Source organism: Vulpes vulpes, chromosome 9, assembly GCF_048418805.1.
Source record: "Vulpes vulpes isolate BD-2025 chromosome 9, VulVul3, whole genome shotgun sequence".
NCBI lineage: Eukaryota > Metazoa > Chordata > Mammalia > Carnivora > Canidae > Vulpes > Vulpes vulpes.
The window spans coordinates 35,864,573-35,890,834 of record NC_132788.1 but is presented as its reverse complement, the minus strand read 5'-3'; the positions used below and the strand labels follow the sequence as shown (position 1 = coordinate 35,890,834).

The 26,262-nt window shown below is 36.5% G+C and overlaps 1 protein-coding gene and 1 long non-coding RNA gene across 3 annotated transcripts in view; one reads left to right on the top strand and one right to left on the bottom strand.

Moving 5' to 3' along the window:
- MICU2 (mitochondrial calcium uptake 2) overlaps positions 1–26,262 on the top strand; it is a 131,650-nt gene that overhangs the window by 16,843 nt on the left and 88,545 nt on the right. The window contains exon 2 of the mRNA XM_025996662.2: positions 17,192–17,336. Within this exon, the coding sequence (XP_025852447.1) occupies positions 17,192–17,336 (145 nt within the window). The remainder of the gene's footprint in view (positions 1–17,191; positions 17,337–26,262) is intronic.
- On the bottom strand, positions 223–26,061 carry LOC140593866 (uncharacterized). 2 transcript variants are annotated; one of them, XR_011994221.1, is made up of 3 exons: positions 21,229–26,061; positions 16,927–17,015; positions 223–428 (listed from the first exon to the last, which is right to left on the bottom strand). It is a non-coding gene; the product is annotated as an uncharacterized lncRNA (long non-coding RNA). The 2 variants fall into 2 exon arrangements; XR_011994222.1 differs by lacking the exon at positions 21,229–26,061 and adding an exon at positions 21,020–21,158.

Genomic DNA, 26,262 nt, shown 5'->3' with positions numbered 1-26,262 from the left:
CCTGGGATTGAGCCCCGCATCATGTCCCTGCTCAGCAGTGAGTCTGCTTCTCCCTCCTCCTCTTCCTCTGTGATAGCTCTTGCTCTCCTCAAATAAATAAATCTTTTTAAAAAATTATAAATGGGTTGATTTCTATGTTTTTTGTGTGTGTGCACTGTAACCAAGAGATTAAATCACACTCTTAAAAGTGTTTTAAAGGCAATCTTTTTAGTTTATTTGCTCATAATTTGCCCAGTTAAGAAAACCAGCTCAAATCAGAAGCAGAACCCTAATGTGGCTTCTGCCTCTGTTTAAACCCACAGTCCTGAGGAGTTGTGGAATGCTTGGAATTGCTCCAGGGTTGAAGTCCATGTCAGGAGACTGCTGTTGTGGTACAGTACTGCTTTTATGTGTTGCTTCAGTGTGTGTCCCATGGCTGTGACTGAATACTGCAAAGAGAAAGTAGTAAACAGCTGAGCACTGGCTAAAGGTTCATCTGATTATCAGTCCTACATTCATCGAAGTATAATATGAAAGTCTTATCTCTTCTAGTACACCTACCAAGTGTAGGATAGGTTAATGGCAAGCTAGAAAAGAATGACTATAAACAAACATTGGTATTTAATCATTGCAACAGAAAATGGACAGTGGTATAATGTGAGCCAAAGACACAAACTTAATACTAACTAATCATGTTTTAGTTGTAATTTTTTATGTAGTACTACAATTGTTTTGTTTTTAAATTAGGATTTTGAGTTTCAAGAGTAGACTTGACCACTAGACAGTGATTAAATCTATCCTAAATTACAGTCATGAAAAGATTGCTTCTTGATACACCATCAAAATACTGTTTTATTATGGTTATTGAAATTCATTGGAATATATTAGGAAAGGGACTTGGAGCTGTTGGCTTTATCTTGATTCTTAAAGATTATTTATATTAGCTTTTTTCTTGAAATATGTGTATATTACAGAAAATTGAAAAGGCAAAAAGGAATGTAAAAACCATCTTCCTTTTACTATGACTTAAAAATACTTGTCATTGTTAGTTTTGGGTTTTATATCTTGAGTAGGAAAGTTTTTCTTAAAACTTTGCAAGATAATATTATTAACAAAATACTACACTTTCATGTTATTGAAATAATGACTCGTTATAGTGAAAGTGAGCTGTCCTTGCCCTTTTGGAGACTGTCTCTTGCCCCATGTCCTTACTGCCCAGTCTCTTCTTATCCATGTTTCTCTAGTAGCCTTTCTACTAAAAGCTGGTAAGTATTTATTATGCTTAGTGTGATGATGGTTTCTTTATATAGAGTAGTGTCTAGTTTGAGGAAGGCACCCTACAATGGCTTTAGCACCATATTGGTGGAAAAGTATAGTGATACAAAAATAAATATTGTGCATTATAGTATTGTATTTCAATTATACCTCAATTTTTAAAGAGTTGTACAGGTAGGCATATAAGATTTCATTAAGACCAAACTTTTGTTTGGTATTTTTATACAGCAAAGATGTCCTTTAGTACATTGCTTTGTTTCGGCTAGACAGCAATTGTGTATTCTTTATTTAAATTAATCTACATTAACTGGTGGAAAATGTAAGACCTTTTTAAAGGACCTGGAATTAATAAATTTCTTATTTTTACTTAGTCCTATTTGGGAAGCTTTTTTTTTTCTTTTAAATTTTAAGGGATCCCTACAACTGTATGTTGAACAGAGATTGAGTCTAATATGGCACTAAAATTGGAACATTTTATTTTACTAATCATTGTATTTTACCATATTATCACCTATGTTTGCCGATTCGTCATTGTCACTTATTTCTAATCTTTAATTAGGCTGTGAATCCATTTAAGAATGTGATGAAACAGGGCATCTGGGTTGCTCAGTGATTGAGCGTCTGCCTTTGGCTCAGGTCGTGGTCCTGGGGTCCTGGGATCGAGTCCCATATCAGGCTCCCCACAGAAAGCCTGCTTCTCCCTCTGCCTCTGCCTCTCTCTCTGTGTCTCTCATGAATAAATGCATAAATAATTTTTAAAAAATTTTAAAAGTGATAAAAGTTATATACTTTGTTCCTAAAAGTGCATATACACATTTTCACATGAAATTTCAGGGAGTTATGAACACCAAGAGATATGACTATGTAGTGTGGGGTTTAGAACCTCTGCTCTAATTTTTTAAGTTTTATCCTTCGTCCCTCTGGCTTCTAAGTATTTGTTTTTCTCCATATTATGAAATGTTTGAAATGTCTAAAATTTAATCTTCTAGTTCACTGCTTTTATCATGTCTCACTCCATTACTCCTAGCTTTTTGATGATTTTACCTTCAAATCAGATAATTAATGGTATGTACCTTTACTTTTTGATATTTGCTCTTCCCTCTCACCAGTTCTTCACTTCTGTTCTGATTGTACATTCTCTTTTCTAGCCCAGTGTGTTTCATTAGCCTTACTGTAATAGCTTATCCTGTGTATAGCTTTATAAATGGTACACATACTTTTGTCAATTACCATATCCCTCTCCCTTAAATGTTAAAGGCACATTGTCTGAAGGAGAGTCTTCAAGTTTATTCTCTTTACCCTCTATCCTGTGAGCAGGTTGGGTTATTCAAGTTCTCAGAGCCTAAGGGTCTACTTATAAGTTCATTGGAATATTATTAATACTGATAATACATAGTACTTATATGAACTTTTTCTTAAAGATTGATTTATTTATTTTAGAGGAGGAGGATCAGAGGGAGAGATAGCCCCAAGCAGATTCTGCACCTATGTGGGAACCCCATGTGGGGCTCAATCCCATGACACAAGCCAAAACCAAGACACCCAACTGACTTGTGCCACCCAGGCACCCCTATATATATATAAGTTTTTTAAAGTTGGTTAAGTGTTTGTTTGCCTTCAACTCAAGTCATGATCCAGGGTTGTGGGATCAAGCCCCACATCAGGCTCCCTGTTCCGTGGGGAGCCTGCTTCTTTCTCCCTCTCCCTCTGCCTGCCACTCCTTGTACTCACTCTCTTTCTCTCTCTCTCTATCAAATAAAGTCTTTTAAAAAAATAAAGTTTGTAAGTTAAAAGTATCTAAACAATAGCCATAAATATTTAGAAACTAATTTTACCCTCTAAGTGACAGAATCCATCCAAGTCTTTAATTAAATATTCAGAGTTACTCTTTGGGACTTTCCTAACAATTCAAGTTTGGAGATTTGGGTTCCCTGAATCATTTCATTACTTTAGGCTCTGTTTATTCTAACCTACAAATATATCTGTTTTTTTCTTTCCCTTACTTTTCCCAAAAGTTAACTAAAATTATTATTCTCTTAGTTAGAGTACAGGACTAAATTATCACCAAGTAAATTTTAACAGAATTACCCAAGTGCTAGTTCTGCCCATACCTATCCTTAACGTACATATGTAACAACTTACCAACTACAGGTTTTCACTGGTTTTGTTTTCTTATGTAAGATTCTAAAATTCTCAGGGGTCAAAATAAAGATAAAAATAAAAAATAAAGATTTTTCATTAACATGCACCCAGAGAACTTCATATTTAGTGCACGCCTCACTGTTGCCTAGGCAAATGCTAACAATTCTGCTAATTTAGTATATGATTTACTGGCACAGTTTTATACTGTTTCTTTCCTGTACTTGCAGGTTAAGTTATAGAAATTCATGATTCCTCATTTGACACCAACTGCTATAACAGTGGAGGAGGATTTGAAGGAGAAAAGTGACCGAGTACTAGAAGTAGTGGCATCTGAAATAGTAAAGTGGAAAATTCTTTTCCATTTATTTATTTAGCATTGGTTTGCTTTAGCTGTGCTTGGTGCTACTTTAAAGCAAAACAAATTTGATTTGCTTGAATAGTAAATTAATTTGCCAAAATATATAGTCATATCTGTTTATTAGTTGTCTTTTTGTATTGTGTCATCTATATATTACTTTATTTACTGGTAATTTAATTTGTAAACATCAACAGAAATACAAATGACATGCATCTCAGTGCCTTTGCTAGTAAAATCTACCAGTTTTGCCAATGCTTGGTAAAATGTCTGGCTTATCCCCTGCTCATCTCCTACAAGTACATTCTAATATCAAAATGTTATCAGTTATCATAAATATACTATATTAAGTTATGTCAGTGAACTCCAAGCCAAAGCTGAAAAAATCCATTAAAATCTAAACCACACATGGTATAAAGTCTGAAATACATTGGATCATTCATTAAGATTTATAGGAGAGTGTGAAGCAGCTGGTGTAATCCAGTTTCAGAGCATTCTATTTCTGAGATTCCATGATTTCTACAATAGGCAAAAAAATAAGGCAATATTCTTTGATATGGTTAACATTGCCACCACCTGTCAATGGCTTTACCTCTTTACTCTTGTTATGAAGGCATTTTTAAAAATCTGAAGTTCTTAACAAGGTGCAGTGATTTGTGATTATAATAAAAGGAAAAAAAAGGCCTTTATTTCCATTTGTGTGCAAACTTTAGTGCAGTTGCACACAACAAAGTACCTACGTAGCTATCTAAAGATATTTCAATAAATAGGGTTTAAAGTATGTAAACACAAAAAAACAAACTTTTGGATATTAGTTCAAAAACCAAAATCTTTTCTTTTTTTTAAATGGTTGTATTTATTTAATTGAGAGAGAGTGAGCACAAACGGGAGGGGTAGAGGCAAGAGGCAGAGAGCAAATCTCAAGCAGACTTGAGCGTGGAGCCCAACACAAGGCTCCATCCCAGGACCCTGAGATCATGACCTGAGCCAAAACCAAGAGGCAGACACTTAACCTACTGTACCACCCAGGCACTCCCCAAAAATCTGCTTTTAAGTTAATTTTTTAATGTCACACTCTGAGTTGGGAATTGATTCCCATTCATAGAGATCCATGCATTCCTGGCACACTTCTTTTTAAAAAAAAAAAAAAACCATTTAGCAATACTAATCATGTAGTAGGCACTGGTGATACAGAGGGAAAAAAGATATCTCTGTTCCTAAAAAATTCATTGTATTGGGCTCTAGACAGTTCCAGTTAGAATCATTAGGGCTTGAAAAAAGTTTACTCAGGGATCTCTGTACTTCTGAGATGCTACCGAACCTAAAATGGGTACTCAGGGAAGGACTCCGAGAGCAGTAACTACCAGAATTAATTCTTAACTAATAAGGTAGCCAAATGAAAAAAGGTACTACAGGAAGCAACTAACTATATTACATGCTTAGCTTTGTGTAGTGTTTTAATTGTAGTCAAAATCAATAAATGGTTATTTAATCTGTCTTCTAGAAAAGTATGCAGCAAAGGTTTGTTGAAGCTCATTGAAGGGTAGCCAGGTCAGTACTGAAGCTAAGGACACTAGCAAGCCAATCAGTTTTAGGAAAATCATATTAGCAATGAACAAAACTAAGGTTGACATTTTAATTAGTACAATATTTTGGACAAAGACCCAATTCATTGAAAAGAAAAACAATAGTACCAATGGCATTTTTAAATAGAAACATAATTTTGATTTTAATTAGAGATTGCAAATCTGCCCCTTTATTCAGGTTTTCATTATCTTTCCACTTACCAAAAGGTTTTTTTTTTTTTTAATATTGTTTTATTTTTGGTTTGGGTACAATTTCTATTTGTATGCAAATAACAGTGCTGTTTTAAAAAAAAAAATTCCAGTTTTTGACCAAATTTTGTGTAGGGTTAGGGTGTGGGGCTTAAGGGACTTGGTGAATGGCAAAATTGCTATCAGCATTCAGCCACAGGCTTTTACACAGCCGTCCTCACAATGGGTTTCCTGTTAACCAAAAGGACAGAAAGTCTTTTGCTGGGAACTGGGGATATGGAAGTCTGAGTAGATCACAGAGAATGTGGGAGCCTGGGGGGAAAGCAATGCAAAATACTATAGGAATGAATTACTTTCCTTCTGCAGTCCCAGACTATAAAATACTTACAGCTATAGACTGCAGCTGTTCCTCATGAAGGGGTGGGAGGGAGGAGAGAGGGATTCTTTAATCCATCCCTTCATTGCTCCATACTGTGTCATGTATTGTAGGATACAGTATCCTAAATGTTATTATCTTTAGTATCCTCTGTTTATGACTCAGCCCTTTGATAGCAGCACTTTCTCCAGGCTTACTTGAAGTTCTCAGTTTTAAGGAGACCATCTTGCATGGATATATAAGGTTCTAGAAATTAGATCATGGTTTCCATCACAAAGCTTAGTTGTTACTGCTCTGCTGCCCAAAGAAGGGAGATCACAATCAAGATAAAGTTACTGATACTAAACTTGTTACTAACTTTCTACTTAAATTTAATTGTACCATCTTGAAAAATATTAGTCTGGCACATATCTCATTTTGAAAAGTGAGAAGTCAAGATGTCATGATTGATCAATAACATTTTAAAATAATTATCATAGTTTGAAATTTATCACTGTGAGACATACACACTTGCTAAATGATAGTTGCTCCTTTCATACTGCTGCCTAGCACTTCCCACCTTCCATTCCATTATGCTTCCCTCCTCTAGGTTAACGTCTCTCATTTTACGTCTATAAATGAGAAGATGTCTCCAGATGTCTCCAAATGGTCATTGGAGACACATGATATTTATTAAATAAGTTGGCATTGAATAGTTGTAGAAAGTTCACAAAATAATGTTTCTCTTGTCCTGTGTGGGGGTAGGGGCAGTGAAGTGGGTAATAAGCTGAAGTAACTCTGCACTTCCTTAGAAAAACATTTTTAGTTATGGTTGCGATTAATGATATTGTTGAACCTTTAGGAGGGGATTGAAGTTTTAAGTTGAGATTTCTAGTCTTTTTTTTTAATCACATGAAGCCTAATTTAAACTTTTCATTAAGAACGTAAACAAAAACTTACGTAGTTGTTATATACCTCCTGCAAGGTAATTATGAAGGAAGGGAAAGTTAATATTTCTGCTCAATGACCTTATCAGGAAAGAGAAAGCGGTTACTAGAAGAGAAGATGCTTATTTTTTTACTTATCAGCATCTCCTGACAGTGGCTAGTTCTCTACACAGAATTCTGTGGGTTTTTAAAAAATTAATATATATAAGCATGTGCCATTTCATTACCATGCTTATCTAAGAAAAGTCACATTAGCTGTTTTCCAGTCTGTGGGACAGTCTAGACAAGGCCGTCACTAGATCAGACAATGTTCAGAAGCCACCCAAAGTAGTTCCCAGAGCTTCCAGGTATCCCAGGAGGGACTTTTGTCTCCTCGGCTAATACTCTGTGAATTTGTAGAGTTTATTGTAAAATATAGCTTATGCAGTGAATATTTCTAATTTAGTCTGGCACTACTTTGTTTCAGGTACAAAAAAAAATCTCCCCAATTCAGAACGAAATGGGAAAGTTCTAATGACTGAAATTTTCCAATTGTAAAGTTTTCTTTACGAAGAAAAGATTAGTCTTTTCAATTGCACCGCAGAAAGTTCAAAAACAATAAAGCAATTACATTGTTTACAGATTATTACAAATTCCAAAATAAAGGTCCCAAATGAATATTGTTTTACTACATTTTATCTAATGCATTGTAAGGTATATTGTATATATTAAAAGCATTGCAGGGAAATCTCTTTCTCACTTTCTTCCTGAGAATGCAGAAATCAAAGAATGTCCAACAAAGAACAGAGAACTAACTTTTTCAGATTTGTCACTTCATGGATAAAAAGTAGAGACAGAATGGTGAAGCACCTGTTGCTTTAAAGGCAATAAACTAGGGAAATGTTTTAACAGAAGTCATCAGCTTTCAAAGATCTCTTTTATCCAGTTCACATCACTCATTGCTCTTAATTCCTTTGTCACATTTTTTCCTGCATTACAAGTAATCCTTGAAATCCATGGAGCATTTTATATATAACCAGAACCATGTGGATGGTTCTCACGTGTTCAGTATAGCCCCAAATCCCAGCATTTCTGCTGCCCCTCCTTTCTCATGTATTTAGCTGTAGATGCAGGTTTGAGAAGCAAATAGTTGTGGTAATTGGAATTCATCCCCACCGCCATCACTTTCCACCTACCAAGACTCTAAATTCAGTCTCTGGTGGGTTTCGGGTAACAGAGAGCCACCAACAGGCCCTCGGCAGCCCTTTGATCTCCACCACTGCATTCTATACTCTTCTTTCTGGAGAGCTCGTTCCTCTGGCAGCTGCTTCCCTCATGCCAGGCCATTGATTATTTATGTGTAACAGTATACATTGGCCAACAGAGTAGATTTGTAGAAGTTTCTTATGAAATCTCATTATTCAGATAAAGGTTAAGATTAGTGTTTAATTCATTCCTAGTGGAAAAGTTCTCTTGAACTGCAGTAAATAAGTTGAGATGAGGAGAGGCAAAAAAGTTCTGTCCAGCCCTGTGGGTTGAGTAGCTTCAGTGTGCTGTCCCCTTTGCATTGCTTTCATTTCCCCCACATAATATGTAAGTGATACATGTCTTTTAAGAATAACCTTAGAAATAAATGACTTATCTCTTATGGTGCTCTTTCTCTTTATTAAGTCCTTAGAAGACAGTTTTTAAGATATCCAGCAATAGGGGCATTGTGGTTTTAACCTTATTTAGATTTTCTAACAATTATCTTATTTAGGTTTTCTGAAAGAGACTAAAACTGATCAGTGTCCCTTGAGGTCTTCTAGGATTATTCAAACCCAAAGTACATATATGTAGGACAGTGGCAAACAGAGTAGCAAATTCAAGTCTTCATTTCAGTAAAGTTTTTTTTTTTCTACTATATTTTGGAAATTGATGTTAGATTTTGCTCTTTCTCTTCCTGGAGCAGAGCAGTTATTCGTATGTTGAGTCCTTCATGTCTGTCACACATATGGATATTCTTCCCCTGATTGCTTTTCTTTGCCTTCTGTGTGATTTTTTTTTCCCTATCACACCATCCATACATTTTCTGCAAGGTTGATTCTAATCTTTTCTGTTTCTTAAAGTATTTTAAGGTTTGTAATGGTGTTTTCCTCCCATTTCTCTTATTTAGCTAGACCAACTCCCTTTTCAGGTATTTATTTCTATTGTCTTGCATCTTATCTTTGCTCTCTGATGTTGTAAAGTTGTCACTTTCATTTCCTGTAACTTTTTCATGTTTTCTTTCAGAATGTGATTTTCATTGTTCATTGTTTCTTATTGCTCACCTTCATTTTTCCCCACAGAATTTGCATAGGCCCAACACTAGGTTTTAAACACGTGTTCTAGGCAAATATGTTGTTTGCCAAAAATAATGTGAATGTGTATCTTTCACAGCTTTCCATCCTGATCTGAGCATCTTTTTTATCTTCTCATTAGAATATTAGCTAAAAAGCAGGATGTTAATAGTTATATCAACTATTCAGTCATTTAGCTGCCTAAGGGATCTGTGGTCACAAATACAGTATTTCCCTCTGCCCAACCAAGCCACCTTAGTGATGCTGGCCCACCTTTGATAAAACACAGGAGGGGAAAAAGGGCAACTGTTGGGCCTCTAGTGAACACGGAGTGACAGGAGCTTCCTATGGGACATCCTGTACTTTTCCCTGGCCTGCATAGTCCCTTCAAGCAGAGACACATCAGTGACAGCACTACCCCATCTCATGTGGTAACTTTGTACAGTTAGAAAAGCATACCCCTTCCTCAGTGCACTTTGCTGTCATTTGCTGAACAACCTCATGGTGACTCAAGTGAGTGGCGCCCCCTTAGATTTGTGTAGTGCACACAGTTCTACAGGGTGGCCCTAATCGGTGAGGAATTTCAGGTCTCTCATTCCCCTACATGGCACTCTTTAGAAGAAGAAACTAGTTTTCAGTCTTAGTGTTGTCTTTCTAGTTTGATCCAGATTATCAGAAGATCCTTCTAGGACCAGTTTAAAGTGGGAGGTTAGGAGCTAGCATCAGTATGACTGGACTTCTTTTGTTTTTTGTTGTTGTTGTTGTGTTGTAGGGGAGGTTTTAAGAACTTTGACTTACCCCTTCCTCATCATTTTGGGAGGTTTCATTTTTGTTTTGCTTTTTAATGACCCTTTGATTTTATTAAGAGTTAACTCTCTCAAGAAGGTAACTTATAGCCCCCTTTTTAGAGGAAACTAGTAGAGTTGAAAGGATCTTCCCAGATTTTATTTTCAAGTGGATCACTATATTGATTTAAGATTCAAAATCAAAAATCCAAAGGAAAAAAGAGAACACTTGTTTATGTAGTAGATTCTTTCTGGTGCTCATATAGTCTCCAGAGCCTGGAAATAGCCCTCAGTACTTAGAAGGATTTTAGACGTGAATATTGATATTTATGCTGACATTTATATCCTAAATAAATTGTTTAAAATTATGGGTTGCCTTATAATACTTTTTATCTTTGAAAGGAATTGATTTAGCCCTAAGAAAAAGCAGTCACAGTTCTCTTGACATCCTGGAATCCTCCAAACCTATACGTCAGCGTACTGAAATGCTATTTATAGATGCTTTTCCTGTAAGTGATACCTCATTATCACTAAGAATACACTAGTGGTAAGTTCTTTTAAAGGTGTATGTTAACAATATTGGAAAGATGAAAAGACTTACATCCTGTTATCTAATTTTATTTGACATGTAATAGTATTTATGACAAATCCAAACTATGTCTAGTTATGTTTTTCTGAAAGATTCTTTTTCAGTCACAATTCTAATCATTTTCGGTTTGTATAAACATAGTCATGATATATAACATGCATTCTACAAAGTAGTTTGGATAGATAGTAGATCAGGCAGTAATGCTGAATTTATATAGCATCTTAGGAGTGTGCATGTGAGTGAATCTTCCAGATGACAAAAATTACCCTTGTAAGTAATTAAACATCCTTTTTATGCCAAACATGCATTAAGAACAGTTAAACTATGTTACATATTTTCATACATTTTTAACAGAACATTCCTTATAATTAGCAGTTTCTCGATGCCTGAAGATCATCACCAAAAATAGACCTAGATGCCACTGATTGGTGGTTTAACAGTGATTGGTCCAGACTATTGCAGCCATGTCTGTTTTATATTATTTTTCTCTCCTATATCACTGTCAGGCTATTTGGATCTCCCTTCTCTAACATTTATAACTTATTATGGGTTGCCTTATAATACTTTTATCTTTGAAAGGAATTGATTTAGCCCTAGGAAAAAGCAGTCACATTTCTCTTGACATTCTGAAGTCCTCCAAACCTATATGTCAGCATACTGTAATAATGTAATAACTTATATGGTGACAGAAGTTGGTCCGAGGGTTGTGGGTTATTGTTAAGCTGTTTATATGGTGACAGATAGTGACTGCATTTATCATGGTAAGCGTTGATTAATATATAGAATTGTTGAATCAATATGCTGTATACCTGAAACTAATACAACATTGTATGTTAATTATACTTAACTTTTTTAATGAATAAAAAATAAATAAAAGGCCCTTAGAGGTAAATACTACTATTTTCTCCACTTTCTGGATTAAGGTTAAGTAAAGGAGAACAGTAATATAACTTGGCCGAGTGATAGAACTGGGATTTATTGAGCAGTTTGATTCCAGTTCTCACATTTTCCGTATCAGTCAGATGAAGCACAGAGAGGTAATTGGTCCAAGATCACATACCTAGTAAGTGACAGTACTAGAATTTGAATCCCAGACAGTTTGACCTCAGAGACAGTGCTCTTAACTATTTATTTGCTGTCTTACACTCCCCTTTGTAGACTCCTTAAGGGAAGACCTCATAGTACCATCATATATCTATGGAACAGTGACACATAAGAGGTTCTTAAAAAGGAGGGCTCTTGATGTAATGACCACTGGGTGTTGTATGCAAATGATAAATCACTGAATTCTACCCCTGAAACTAAGAATACACTTGAAATTAAATTTTTAAAAAAGAGATTCTTAAATGTTTGAGAATAAATTAATGAACTTTTCACTGCCAGATATGTAACAATACTAATAAGCTAGGATTTCCTTATATATTGTTACTCTCAAATATAACTTTAATATTTTGAATTTTATTATTCCTCCTCATCCTCTCCATCCAAACTGATATTTTAACTACGCTTACCAAAGTCTACAAGCCACTGTTTGCCTTAGTTTAGTTTGCCAAGCCCAGTCTCCCACAGATGGGCCACATATCTGCCAAAGTGAGAAAGAGACTAAAGGAAATGAGTGAAGATTAAAAAGAATGAGTACCTGCAACAATATCAATAACAATAACAATAATAGTTCAAATAGTTTCAAACAAAAATACTACAAGCTGAAAACAGCAACCAATTATTTTTAATAAGCCCACTGAAAACTCCTGTTTTTGGAGCACCTGGCTGGTTCAGTCAGTAGAGCATGCAGTTTTTGATCACAAGGTTGTAACTTTGAGCTCCACATTGGGTACAGAGGTTACTTAAGGTAAAATCTTTAAAAATGATAAAGCCACCGAAAACATGCAAGGGAAGAGAAAGGAAGGGGTGGTGAGAAAAGAGAGAGTGTGCAAGCATATGAGTAGGAAAAGCACAGAGATGAAAGAAAGGCTTGGAGAGGAAGGAGAATTGTTAATTCTTGACAATTAAATCCATCCAATAACCTGAGTTTTGATCAGAATGATTATACAAATGAAGTAAGGCTGGAATAGGCCTTATAGGTAAGTAAAATATTAAAAATGGCAAATGTAACATGTGTCATGTTTATACTTCAATAAAAAATGGTAAATTATCTAAATTCTATCAAGTAAGCATAAATATATAATGCACATCAATTATACTAGTGGTTCTTTAAAATGTACTTTTAACATTCAACTACTTGGGCACCTTGTTGACTTGGTCAGAGAAGCATGCAACTCTTGATCTTGGGGTCATGAGTTTGAGCCTATGTTGGGTGTAGAGATTATTTTAAAAAATAAATAAACTTAACTTCAACTATTGTATGATAAAAGTAACCTAAATAAAACTAATTTCTTGGTTCATTAACTCTGAATTACAAAAGCTGTAACTTTAAAACAATACTTTTTTCCCCACCCTACATAAACTTATTATAGCAAAGAAACATATTAGAAATTCTACTTACTTTTAAGTTTGATTGAACAGGAGCAGTAATACATATCATTTAGGAAATGGACAATAGCCCAGATCTAAAAGATGGCTAATTCTTGTTGTTAGTCATTTTTTTTTTCTCTAGCTTAAATCCCACTGTTTTCATGAATTACCTCAGCTGTCATTAACCATACTGCCTTGTTTTCCTAATTTATGTAATTCTTAGAGAAGCTAGTTTAGGATAATGGTTAAGACTGGGGTTGTTGTCATACCACCTGTGCTGTCAGTTTACTTGCTGTGCAAATCTAGGCAAGCTGATAAACCCTGACAAGGCTTGGTTTCTTCTTTTGTAAAAAGAGGTTGATTAAAGATGATGTCCATCCTCAGGAGTATTGTGAAGGTTGAGTGAGACCATGTAAATAAAGATGTTAGCATCTTGCCTTCATATACTACATGTTTAATTAATATAAGTTTTTATTGTTAGGGTATACTACTGTACAATTGCCTCCTTCATACATGTTCTGTCTCTTCCTAGAGTGTTGTCAAGTTAGTAGATTCTCATAAGTATTTACTTGAAGGGTGGATTAGGATGCAGGAAAAGACCAGTAGTAAGAGATTGTACTTTGGGGGCTTCCACTTTATATTCCATAAGAAAAGTAGTAGGATTAGAATCTGCAGTGGTGGTGACCTCCAGGTGGTAGCTGGGTACTCAATAAGCAGAGTATGAGATGTAATAGAAAGGATTAACAAAAAGAAAGCCATTATTAGTGTTGGCATGGGAGTTAAAAGATTTGAGGGGTAGGAGAATAGGTTTGTTTATATCATGAAGTAGCAGGAATTAAAGGCCACAATACCAGATTGAATTGTGAGAATGTTGGTAGGGGTTGTTAGATGGTTGATATGCGTATCAGCCATCTACCAATAGAGTCATGGTGGTAGGACAAATTGGGAGGTCATTTGTTTATAAGTGACCTTCTAAATTCATGACTTGTAATTCACATGACAACTTTAAGCTCAGAAATAAACCCTTGAAAGGAAATTTTGGTTTTACCCCCTCTACTTTTTTTTGTTCACTGGAGAGGATATTTAATCAAAATTGGAAGAGATGACCACCCAACCAACCGTTATTTAAAATGGTACTTCCCAGAATAATTGATTCCTCTCAAGACTATTCAGAAATGTTATGCTTGTACAAGTTATAGATACACAGGCATATGGAAAAGGGTAACAATGAGATAGGATTTTTAGATTCTAAAAATCTAAAGAAGGAAAAAAATAGAATTTGTTTGAAAATAGTTTTCATGTCCTGCTATAAAAGAGTGGGAGGTTAAACCTGTGTTTTTACTTCTTGGTCATTTTCAATATACTAAGAGTAGAACTGCTACAAGATGGAGGATAACATGAAAACCAAGAGAGGCAGAGTTAATAGTCTGTCCTGTTATGAGACCATTTGAAGAGGAGAATAAATGAGTAATTGACTCCTTTAAGTTGGTTGAAATTTGAAGAGTTTATGTATACAAAAAGGATTGAGTTGGGTAAAAAGGTACTCTTTTAATTAGTCAGGAACAACTTAGATATTAGAAAGTATAAAGAAAGAAAGACAGCATTTGTTTAAGGGCTTGGAAATATACTGTATTTCCATGTGGATTAGTTACTTTTGTTAACCTTTTGATAGACTATGTATTAACTTTAGTATAATAAATAGAACTGTTCTCTAAGCTAATAGTGTATATGCTCTTCTTTCAGTTCTTCTAATATGCTATATTTTGTCTCATATATAGGACTTTGACAATGCTGTGACATTTACTGAGAAGACTCTTACACCCTCTCTTCCCTGTCTCAGTTGTACACTTTCTGTAATTTCACTACCGAAGCACTTAGTGTATTCTGATAGGAATTGATATTTATCTTGTTTACCACTGTTTTCCTACACCTACTCAGTATCAGTTTCTTATATAAAATAATATATCTGTTGCTATATCTGCCTCATATGTAAAATGTTCAGAGTATTAATAAAATTCAGTTTTCTGACTCATGATAAAAGTATGGACTCATGTAATTAAAACATGCCTCGTGAGTCATTTTTATAGTAGTAATTTAGGGGGAAAGAAAAGGAAAGACATGAATAGACAATTTCTGAAGAAGATAGGGGTTCAGTTCACTCTGGTATTATTGAGTAGTCTATATATATCCAGTATTCTGGTATACACTATGTAGAACATAAAAGAGGTATAAAGCTAACTGCTCAGGGAAAGCAGTTGTCAAAATGAGAGAGAATTAATACTTGTCAGAAAACTGAGATAGCCAAAAAGGAGCTATTAACTTTGAATTTTGTTAGCTTTGAATTTTTAGAGGGTTAAGCAACTAGAATTCACATCCCCTCCCCCTCCCCCGCCCCCCATTTCAGTTCTAGTCAGTAAATGTCACTGTGTGTCAGGGTAAATAATAGTTTCAGTAATAGTAAGTGTGAAAAGGAAGTGATGTGTGTTCAGGAAGGATGTTGTGGTCCAGGTCAAAACTGCTTTAAGGAAAGCAATCCAAGGTAAGAGTATGCTTTTGGATTTCACAAATAATACTTTCTTTCTGTGTCAAGATTGCTATATTGAGGGACACCTGGGTGGCTCAGCAGTTGAGCATCTGCCTTTGGCTCAGGGCATGATCCTAGGGTCCTGGGATCAAGTCCCACATCAGGCTCCCTGTGGGGAGCCTGCTTCTCCCTCTGCCTCTCTCTGCCTCTCTGTGTCTCTCATGAATAAATAATAAAATCTTTTTTAAAAAATTGCTATATTGGGCAGCCCGGTGGCTCAGTGGTTTAGCACCACCTTCAGCCCAGGGCCTGGTCCTGGAGACCTGGGATCGAGTCCCACATCGGGCTCCCTGGGATCTGCTTCTCCCTCTGCCTGTGTCTCTGCCTCTCTCTTTCTGTCTCTGTGTCTCTCATGAATAAATAAATAAATAAATTCTTTAAAAATCATTCAAATTGCTATATTGATTGCCATGTTGTCTTCTTCCAGTCTGCATAGGATACTATGCCTAGCCATGGATAGGTTAGCGTGATAGGTAAGGAATTGAACACACTTTGAGTTGGACACCCTGGTTTTTTATCCTAGCTGTGCCATTTACTTTAGTTGCCATACTGCTGTAGTATCTGTTCAGTTATTGTGAAGACTAGCTAAATAAATCATGTAGAGTGCTTTATTAGTATAGTCCCCAGCACATGGTAAGTGCTCAACAAAAGGTTAGCAATAAAGATTTCAGTATCATCTCTATTAGCATTTGAGTCAAGATCTAAGTAGGTACCTTTGCTTCTGTTATACAGACTCTTACACTGACAGTATTTTACCAGTTCTTGTCCTTTTAGCACTCTCCACCCATAATGCAAACATATTTCCAAAAGCAGAGCTATTTATCAGACATGGTATGTTTTATCTTTGTGGAAAAACACAGCTGTATTTGGTCTCTTGCCTACCTCTCTCTTTCATCTTATCTTTGCCACACTATTCTGTGAACACATCAAGCATACCTTGGACCACATACACGCACATACACCAATCTCATGGTCTTTGATCTTACTTCACCTCTTGCTTCAGATGCTCTTTTTTTTTTTAATAATAAATTTATTTTGTATTGGTGTTCAATTTGCCAACATACAGAATAACACCCAGTGCTCATCCCATCAAGTGCCCCCCTCAGTGCCTGTCACCCATTCACCCCCACCCCCGCCCTCCTCCCCTTCCACCACCCCTAGTTCGTTTCCCAGAGTCTTTATGTTCTGTCTCCCTTTCGCTTCAGATGCTCTTCCTCCAGAGAGCCCCATAGCTCACTAACTGCACCTCATTTGGTCTCTTTAATATCACCTCTTTAGAAAGACCTCCCCTGAGTATCCTATCTAAAAACTACTCCTTATGATTTTCTTATCCTGCTTGTTATTTCTTTGTGGCGCTTCCCATTATCTCACCTTATTTTCTGCATGTATTCATTGTCATTTCCCCCACTCTGGAATGAAAGTTCTGTAAGTTAGGATCATTCACTGTTTTATCTTCATGCCTGAAAGAGTGATAAGTAGACAAGTAAGTAAGTATTTATTAGTGAATGATTTAAAAATGTGGAGATTGTTAGACCTAAACATGAAAGCTACTCTTTAATAAAATTATTCTAGAAGTAGCTAAGTTGGAGAATCCTACTGAAAAAAAGTCTTAAATTGCAATTTCTTTTTCTTTTAGGAAAATATTGACTCTGGAGAGATGGGAGAAAAATTGTCCCTTCGTAAACAGCGCTTCATGCAGTTTTCTTCACTAGAACATGAAGGAGAATATTATATGACACCACGAGACTTCCTCTTTTCAGTGATGTTTGAGCAAGTGGAACGTAAGTTGTTTTTTGGATTTTTTTTTAAGTTTTTTTTTTTTTTTAATCAAACTTTAAGGCTAAAAACCTTCTATTTTTCAGAATTGGTAATAGCTCTTTTTCATTTTAAGTATAATTCTTTGTACCATGCATTTGCTTATTATTTAGACTTTATATTCTTCATGAAAGAAGTGTAGTTGAACTTTTTATGTATTTAAGAAATAGTTATTTTGTTTTGTTCATGGGTTTTTCTAAAGAACCAAAAGAAAAACAAGTTTTTAATGTCACTAAATATGTTAACAGAATAATTAAATTATCTAGCATATTAGTTTTTGGTAGTATTGATGTTTTAAATTGGGCAAAGAATGAAACCAGATTAAAGCAATTGGGGAGAACCCCAAAAAATACGATAAGAAGCAAAATCCAGGGGATCCCTGGGTGGCGCAGCGGTTTAGCGCCTGCCTTTGGCCCAGGGCGCGATCCTGGAGACCCAGGATCAAATCCCACGTCGGGCTCCCGGTGCATGGAGCCTGCTTCTCCCTCTGCCTATGTCTCTGCCTCTCTCTCTCTCCCTCCGTGACTATCATAAATTAAAAAAAAAAAAAAAAAAAAGAAAGAAGCAAAATCCAGAAGCTATAATTATGTAATTTTATTTCATAAACCATCAACTTTTAGTTATTCCACATGATGTTAGAAATTCTTAATCACCTAACCTAATCCCTTTTACTTTGCAGAGAATAAATATGGCCCTGTCCTCTGTGCCTTTATTATAAAGGTGTTCTCTGGAAGCTTCTTGACTTCCTGAAATCTCTCAGGGGTGCTGGAAGTACTACCCTGGAGGTAGCTATAGGTGGGACAGGTGATATGGGCTAGGCCAAAGTATGCAATAACAAGTATAAATTGAGTTGAAAAAGACTACAAAGACTTTGGGGAACCATTATCAATATAAAACATCAATACTACCAAAAACTAATATGCTAGATAAATTAATTATTCTGTTAATGTATTTAGTGACAATGAATACAGGTCCCTTTTACTTTGCAGAGAATAAATATGGCCCTATCCTCTGTGCCTTTATTATAAAAGTGTTCTCTGAAAACTTCTGGACTTCCTGACACCTATCGGGGGTGCTGGAAGTACTACCCTGTAGGTAGCTGTAGGTGGGACAGGTGATAGGGGCTAGGCCAAAGTAAGAAATAACAAGTATAAATTGAGTTGAAAAAGACTACAAAGACTTGGGGAACCATTATCAATATTGAGAGATGACTTGAATAAAAAACTTGTGAAGACCCAACCATGAGAGTCCAGTGTACTTTTGTGAATTTTTACCTAGAGGAGTCCCACCAGGTTCTCACAGTGAAGATCTAAAAAAAATCTTCCCTTGGGAAGAGGAGAAAAGTAATCATTTTGAAAATACTTCCAGAGCATTCTGTTCTCCTTAGTGAAGGGCTACACAGACAGGGAACTTTTACCAAAGTTTAACCAACTTAGGGGAATGGAAATATCCAACTTTGGCCCCCTCTAGCTTTCCTGTTTCACTTATGGAGGAAAACAAAAAAGCGAAAGCACTAGTGAATATCACAACTCAGGGACACTGGCTCGCTAACAGACCAAGACCTAATCATAAGGTTATAAAGCTCCTCGCCTCCCCCCACACATCACCACATGTCACAAAGGCTCCTGTCTAAGGAGAATACCACAGAAGAACTGCACCCTCAGACATTATATATGAAGGAGTCTCTAAGGAAATGAAAACAACAGAAAAAACAAAAACAAGGACAACAGAAGAAGTGTTTAAAAGCCTCTCACACATACAACTGTAGCAGAAATTAAATTCATCCTAGTTTTATCCATATAAAATAGAACCTCACACTTAAGATCTATCTCTAAGTAATATTTACCTAATAAATCCTGTCTGATTCTCAGGAAACTCAGTTGACATGTTAACAGGCAAAAGACAGTCTGAAGAGACAAAGCAAACATCAGAACCAGATAAAAATATAGCAGAGATTTTGGAATTAGCAGACCAGAATTTAAAATAACCATGGTTAATATAACTAAGTGCTCTAAGAGAAAAAAGTACACAACATGTAATAACAGATAGGCAAGGTAAGCAGAGGTGGGGAAACCCTTAGAATCAAAACGAAATGTAGAAATAAAAAACACTATAATAGAAATGAAGAATGCCTTTGATGGGCTCATCAGAATAATGCTCTGGTCCAAGGAAATAATCATTGAGCTTGAAGACATGTTAATTAAGACTCCCCAAACTGAAAAGAAGAAAGACTGGGAAAAAAAAAAAAAACAACATCCAAAAAGTGTGGGACAATTAAAAAATTTTAACATGAATGTAATAGCAATACCAGAAGAGGAAAGAACAGGAGAAATATTCAGAGTAATTAATGCTGAGAAATTTCCAAAATTATTAGTAAACACAAGCTACAAATTCAAGAAGTTCACAGAATCCTAAGCAGGATAATTTTTTTTTTAAAGCCTATACTTAGGCATATCATTCAAACTATGGAAAATCAAAGACAGAAAGAAAATCTTAATAGAAGTCAGGGAGAAAACCTTTACCTAAAGGGAAACAAGGTTAAGAATTATACTTCTTTTCCAAAACCATGCAACCAAGAAGAGAGTAGAGTAAAATAGAATTTTGGGATAGGGGGAGAAGCTAAGATGGCGGAGTAGTAGGGGGACCCTGGAACACAGCTAAATCAACATCAAGTCATTTTGAACAACTAGGAAATCAATCTGAGGATTAAGAAAACAATTTGCACAATTGGGGAAAGAACGTGACAGGTTCAGAGACATGAATTGGGAGAGAGAAAAGTCATGGCACTACAGAACAGCGGAAACCCTTCTCACAGAGCAGAGTCAGGGATGGAGGGAGAGAGTGGTGTGGAGGGCGGGCCAACCGCCAGGCACAGATGGGTTGACGGCAGGGTTCTGATAGCCTGGGACACAGAAGAGGAGATCATTCACTTTTCTGTGAGGGCCTTGGGACAGCGGCAGCCACAAGTTCCTTCCTCAGGTTGAGAAGGCAGGTTGACCCCATCTGCCCCCACTGCACCCCCACTCCTAATAGCGGCACAATTAGACTTCAGACAGAAACACAACCCCTAGAGTCACTTAAACCAAACCCCACCCCCCTGCAGTGGCCAGGGAGGGGAGGTGGTGGAATCTTTACAAGAGCAGGTCTACTTGTGAGGCAGTGCAGCAGGCCTCTCCCTCAGAAGACCAACAGAGGCCCTCTGCTTGCATCAAGACTACTGATTGTAGACTGCTCCAAAGGATCCATTTCAGTTCAGCTCCCCCTACTCCTTCCTCTCTTCCTCCCTCCCTTCCTTCCTTCCTCCCTCCCTTCCTCTCTTTCTTGCTTCCTCCCTTCCTCTCTCTCTCTCTCTCTTTCCTTATTCACATATTTTTTTTAATATATATTTTTCCCCTGGCATCAGGCTTATAGTTCTTTTGTTCATTTGTTGGCTTGTTTCTTTTTGTAGTTTTTTGGATCAGGCTTTTTTTTCCCCTCTTGCCTTCTTTTTCTTTTCCTTTGGAATCAGGCATATACTTTCTTGTTTGTTTATTTGCTTGCTTGTTCCTTTTCTTCTCTTTTCTTGGATTGGGCTTTTTTTTTTTCTCTTTCTTATCAGGCCTATCCTAAACAAACCCAAGCACAATGGCTTAAAGGTCCAAACACTCACCACTACAAGCATGGAGGAACTCAGCAGAGGACCGGCCTGTGGGAAAGAGCAGCCAAAACACAACAGCAGAATGTACACAGCATACACCAGAAATACTTCCTGAAGCACCAGGCCCTGGACAGTGTACTCCATATCATAGGAGTCCCAGAAGAAAGGAGGGGAAAAGCGGGCAGAAGGTCTGTTTGAACAAATTATAGCTGAGAACCTACCTAACCTGGGGAAGGGAACAGGCATTCAAGTCCGAGGCACAGAGAACTCTCCTCAAAGTCAATAAAAACAGGTCAACACCAAGACATGTGATAGTGAAACTTGCAAAATACAGAGATAAAGAGAGAATTCTGAAATCAGCTAGGGACAAAGGTCCGAACTTACAAAGGTAGACACATAAGATTAGCAGCAAACCTGTCCACAGAGACCTGGAGGCCAGAGGGAGTGGCATGATATATTCAGTGTGCTAAATGGGAAAAATATGCAGCCAGGAATACTCTATCCAGTAAGGCTGTCATTCAGGATGAAAGGAGAGATAAAGAGTTTTCAAGGCAAGCAAAAACTAAAGGAATCTGTGAACACCGAACCAGCTCTACAAGAAATACTAAAGGGGACCCTTGAGCGGAAAAGAGAGACCAAAAGGAACAGAGACAGTCTACAGGAACACCGACTTTACAGGTAATATAATGGCACTCAATTCATATTCATCAGTAATCACTCTGAATTTAAATGAACTAAATGCTCCAATCAAAAGACATAGAGTATCAGAATGGACAAAATTTTCAAAGAAAAATCCACCAGCCTAGAGTTCTGTATCCAGTGACGTTATCCTTCAAAAGTAAAGAAGAATTTCTCAAACAAAAACTGAGGGAATTTGTCACCAGTGGACCTGCTCTAAAGAAATGTTCTTCTGAAAGAAGGAAAGTGATATAGATCAAAAACTCAGGTCTACATGAAGAAAATAAGAGAGTTAGAAATGGAATAGATGAAGATACAAGAAAATCATTTCTTTTTCTTAACAGATCTGACAGTTTATTCAAATAACAATAGCAGCAACATAGTGGATGATTGATTATAGCTTATAGATAAGTGAAATGAATGACAGCAGTGTTCGAAGGAATGGGATTAAGAAATTTTGGATACTCTGCTATAAGGCACCTGCACTACCATGAAGCAGTATAGTGTTACTTGAAAGTAGACTTAGTTTGGTTATAAATGTATATTGCAAACCTTGCGGAAACCACTAAAAAATATTTAAAGAAACATAATTGGCATGCTATGAGAGGAGAGAATCAAATTGTACTAAATGCTCAGAGAAGGCAGAAAAAGACAAAAAAGGAAAGGTAACAAAAGCAAGAACAATGAATAGAAAACAGTTGCAAATATGGTAGATAGTAATCCCAACTATATCAAAAATCACTTTAGATATGAAAGATCTAAATACACCAATTAAAAGACAAGTAGTAAAAATTTTTCAAAGATAATTTTTAAAATCTGTTTCCTTGGGTTAGAGAAACATTTCTTAAATAAGACACAAAAAGTAGAGGCATCTGGGTGGCTCAGTCAGTTAAGCATCTACCTTTTGGCTCAGGTCGTGATCCCACATCTGGCTCTCTGCTCAGCAGGAGCAGGTCCACTGCTCGGGTGGACCCTCAGGTCCCTCTCCCTCTGTGCCGCCCTCATGCACACATGTGTGCTCTCTCTCACTCTCAAATCAATATTTTAATAAATAAATAATTGTTTAGAAGACACAAATAGCATTAACATAAATGATTGACAAATTCAACTATATTAAAATTAAAACTTCTGTTTATCAGCTCTATTTGCCTTAGAGAAATTGAAAAGACAAGCCACAAACTGGTAACATTTTGTATAATATATATGACTGACAATTAATACTCAAATATATACAGATCAATAAGAAAAAAACAATCCAATCAAAAAATGAAAGAAATAAATAGCATTCACAGAAGAGAAAACATACAAGAACAATAAACATACATTTACCTTTATTAGTGACAACAGTAAGATACAAATTTTTACAGTGTAGGTTGGCAGCAGTTAATTCTGTTAACAAAGGTAGTAGAGGATCTAGATCAATATAGACTTTTACACCCTAGTGGGTATAAGTACCAATTGAAACAGCTACTTTAGAAAACACTTTGGCACTGTCTTATAAAGTTAAACATTTGCATAACTTTTGATCTAGAAATCCCATTCCACTGTGTATACATACTGTACAACCCAATAGGAATACTTGCCCATGTACATACAGTGGGATATATGTATAAGAATATTTTATAGCAGCAGTATTAGAAAAAAAAAAAAAGCAAGAAACAACCCAGACATCCCTCATTTGGAGAATGGATAAATTGTCCCATATTTGTTTTGTTTTGTTTTGTTTTTAAGTTCTTTTTTTTTTTTAATTTTTTATTTATCTATGATAGTCACACACAGAGAGAGAGAGAGAGGCAGAGACACAGGCAGAGGGAGAAGCAGGCTCCATGCACCGGGAGCCCGACATGGGACTCGATCCCGGGTCTCCAGGATCGCGCCCTGGGCCAAAGGCAGGCGCCAAACCGCTGCGCCACCCAGGGATCCCAATTGTCCCATATTTGTACAATGGTATCTTATTTAGTACTAAAAGTGAACAAACTGAAAAGATCAACTCCTATCACATCAGCATGAGGAGCTCCATGGACCTGCATCCCACTGACACTGATTGAATATTTTAAATATCATTTAAAATCTCAGGAAACATTCCTAAGGTCATACAGCAAATGAAGAACCATATATTCAAGAAAATCTGCTAAAATAGGATAAAAAGTGAGAATCTGTGCTGTTTGAACTAAGACTAATCCCTTCCTCATTCCAGGGGTGAATCCAAAACTCCCTTCCAGACTAGTGCAACCAAGAACACAGGGTTCTCTCTATCCCCAATTCCCAGTCAGAAGGTTACGTCCCAGGGGAGCAGGACACTAGCATTTCTCATCCTGCCTTCAGTTACTTGCAGAGGCTGATTTCTGTGCAAGTGCAATTGAAAGGTGGGAGCTCTCTTCTTGTCCCCCAAACCTCACTCATAGAATGGAGGCTCTGCATGGGCTCCATGCCACTGAGAATATTGGAATCTTGATGTCTCTTCTCCCAGCTCGTAAGGCTTTGCTTCCACTCTGAGATCAGAGATTACTACCACCCACCTCTTAGAATAGGGGTGTCACTGAGAGCCCTACTCCTAGCTCCAGAGCCCTGGCTAAGAGATTTTGCCTGGGGAAAGAAAGAGGTGGCAAAAAAAAAGCTTCTGATATCTTTGCAAAGAAACTGACGTTGTTTTAAACAGCATAGAGAAGCTCAAGCCTAAGGGTGCTTTGAAAAACAAGTGGAGGTTGTGGTGAAAGGTAATTGGGAGATTATTGATAGGTTCAATGAAGATAGCAGGCTTTAACTGTAAGCTGTCTAGTTTGCGAAAGAGAATGAATGAAAGATAGCTGGAAAGAGCACTAGAGGGTTCATAACAAATATTAAACACTGATCATGGGAACTATTCCTTCAGGGATCCCAATTTTGATTTTTTTTCCTTTTTTTAAAAAATTTTTATTTATTTATGATAGTCACACAGAGAGAGAGAGAGAGGCAGAGACATAGGCAGAGGGAGAAGCAGGCTCCATGCACCGGGAGCCCGACATGGGATTCGATCCCGGGTCTCCAGGATCGCGCCCTGGGCCAAAGGCAGGCGCTAAACCACTGTGCCACCCAGGGATCCCCCAATTTTGATTTTATTATCGTCCGGAGCAGTGTCTATGTCCCAAGCATTCTTGGAAACAGTAAAGCAGTCAGCTGAGGATGGAGTTTAACATCTTGATATGGTCAGGAAAAGAGACAGGAGAACTGCCAAAAGTATTACCATCCCAGTGATTGTGGGCATACCTAAAGCTGTGCCTCCCTGAGAAGCGAAGGCCTAACATACCTAGAAAACAAAAAGTAAAATGCTAGATACAAATTCAGCTATATCAGTACCACTATCAAATATGAATGTATGAGTACAATCAAAAGGCAAAGTTGTCAGACTACATTTATTTTTTTTAGGTTTTTATTTTAATTCCAGTTCGTTAACAGTGTTATATTAGTTTCAGATGTACAATATAATGATTAAACAATTCTATACATTTCTCAGTGCTTATCACACAACTGCCCTCCTTAATCCCTATCACCTATTTAACTCATCCCCTCACACCTCTCCCCTTTCATAACTATCAGTTTATTCTCTGAAATTAAGAATCTGTTTCTTGATTTGTCTCTCATTCTTTTTTTCCCCCTTGCTCATTTGTTTCTTAAATTCCACATATGAGTGAAATCAAATGGTATTTTGTTTTTCTTTGACTTATTTCATTTAGCATTATACTTCTAGCTCCATCCATATCATTAAAAATGGCAATATTTTATTTTTTTTCTATGGCTGAATAATATTCTTTGTGTGTGTGTGTGTGTGTGTGTATACATGTACCATCTTCTTTATCCATTCAGCAGTTGATGGACACCTGGGCTTCTTCCATATCTTGGCTATTGTCAGTAATGCTGCTATAAACATAGGGGTGCATGTATCCCTTTGAATTAGTGTTTTTATATTCTTTGGGTAAATACTCAGTAGTGTAATTGATGGATCATACGGTAGTTCTATTTTTAACTTTTTGTAGAACCTCCATACTATTTTCCACAGTGGCTGCACTAGTGTGTTCCAACAGTGCAAGAGGGTTCCTTTTTCTCAACATCCTCACCAATACTTGTTGTTTTTTGTGTTTGAGATTTTAGCCATTCTGACAGATTTTAGCCATTCTTATAGGTATGAGGTGATATCTCATTGTAGCTTTGATTTGCATTTCCCTCATGATAAGTGGTGAAGAACATCTTTTCATGTGGTCACACTAGCTTTAAAAACAAGATCCAACTATTTGCTGTTTGCTGTTAATGGGAGATAGTTTAGATGCAAAAACAAACAAAAAAAGTGAAAGTAAAAAAATGGGAAAAGGTATACAAACAACTACCACAAGAAATCTGGAGTGGCCCCTCAGTATTTTATTCCTTTTGATACTATTGCAAATGGAATTTTCTTAATTTCCTTTTTGGATTATTCATTGCTAGTGTATAGAAATACAAGATTTTTGTGTGTTGATTGTTTTATCCTGTTACTTTGATGAATTCATTTATTCTAAATTTATTCTAAATTTTCTTAAGATTTTCTACATACAAGATCATGTCTA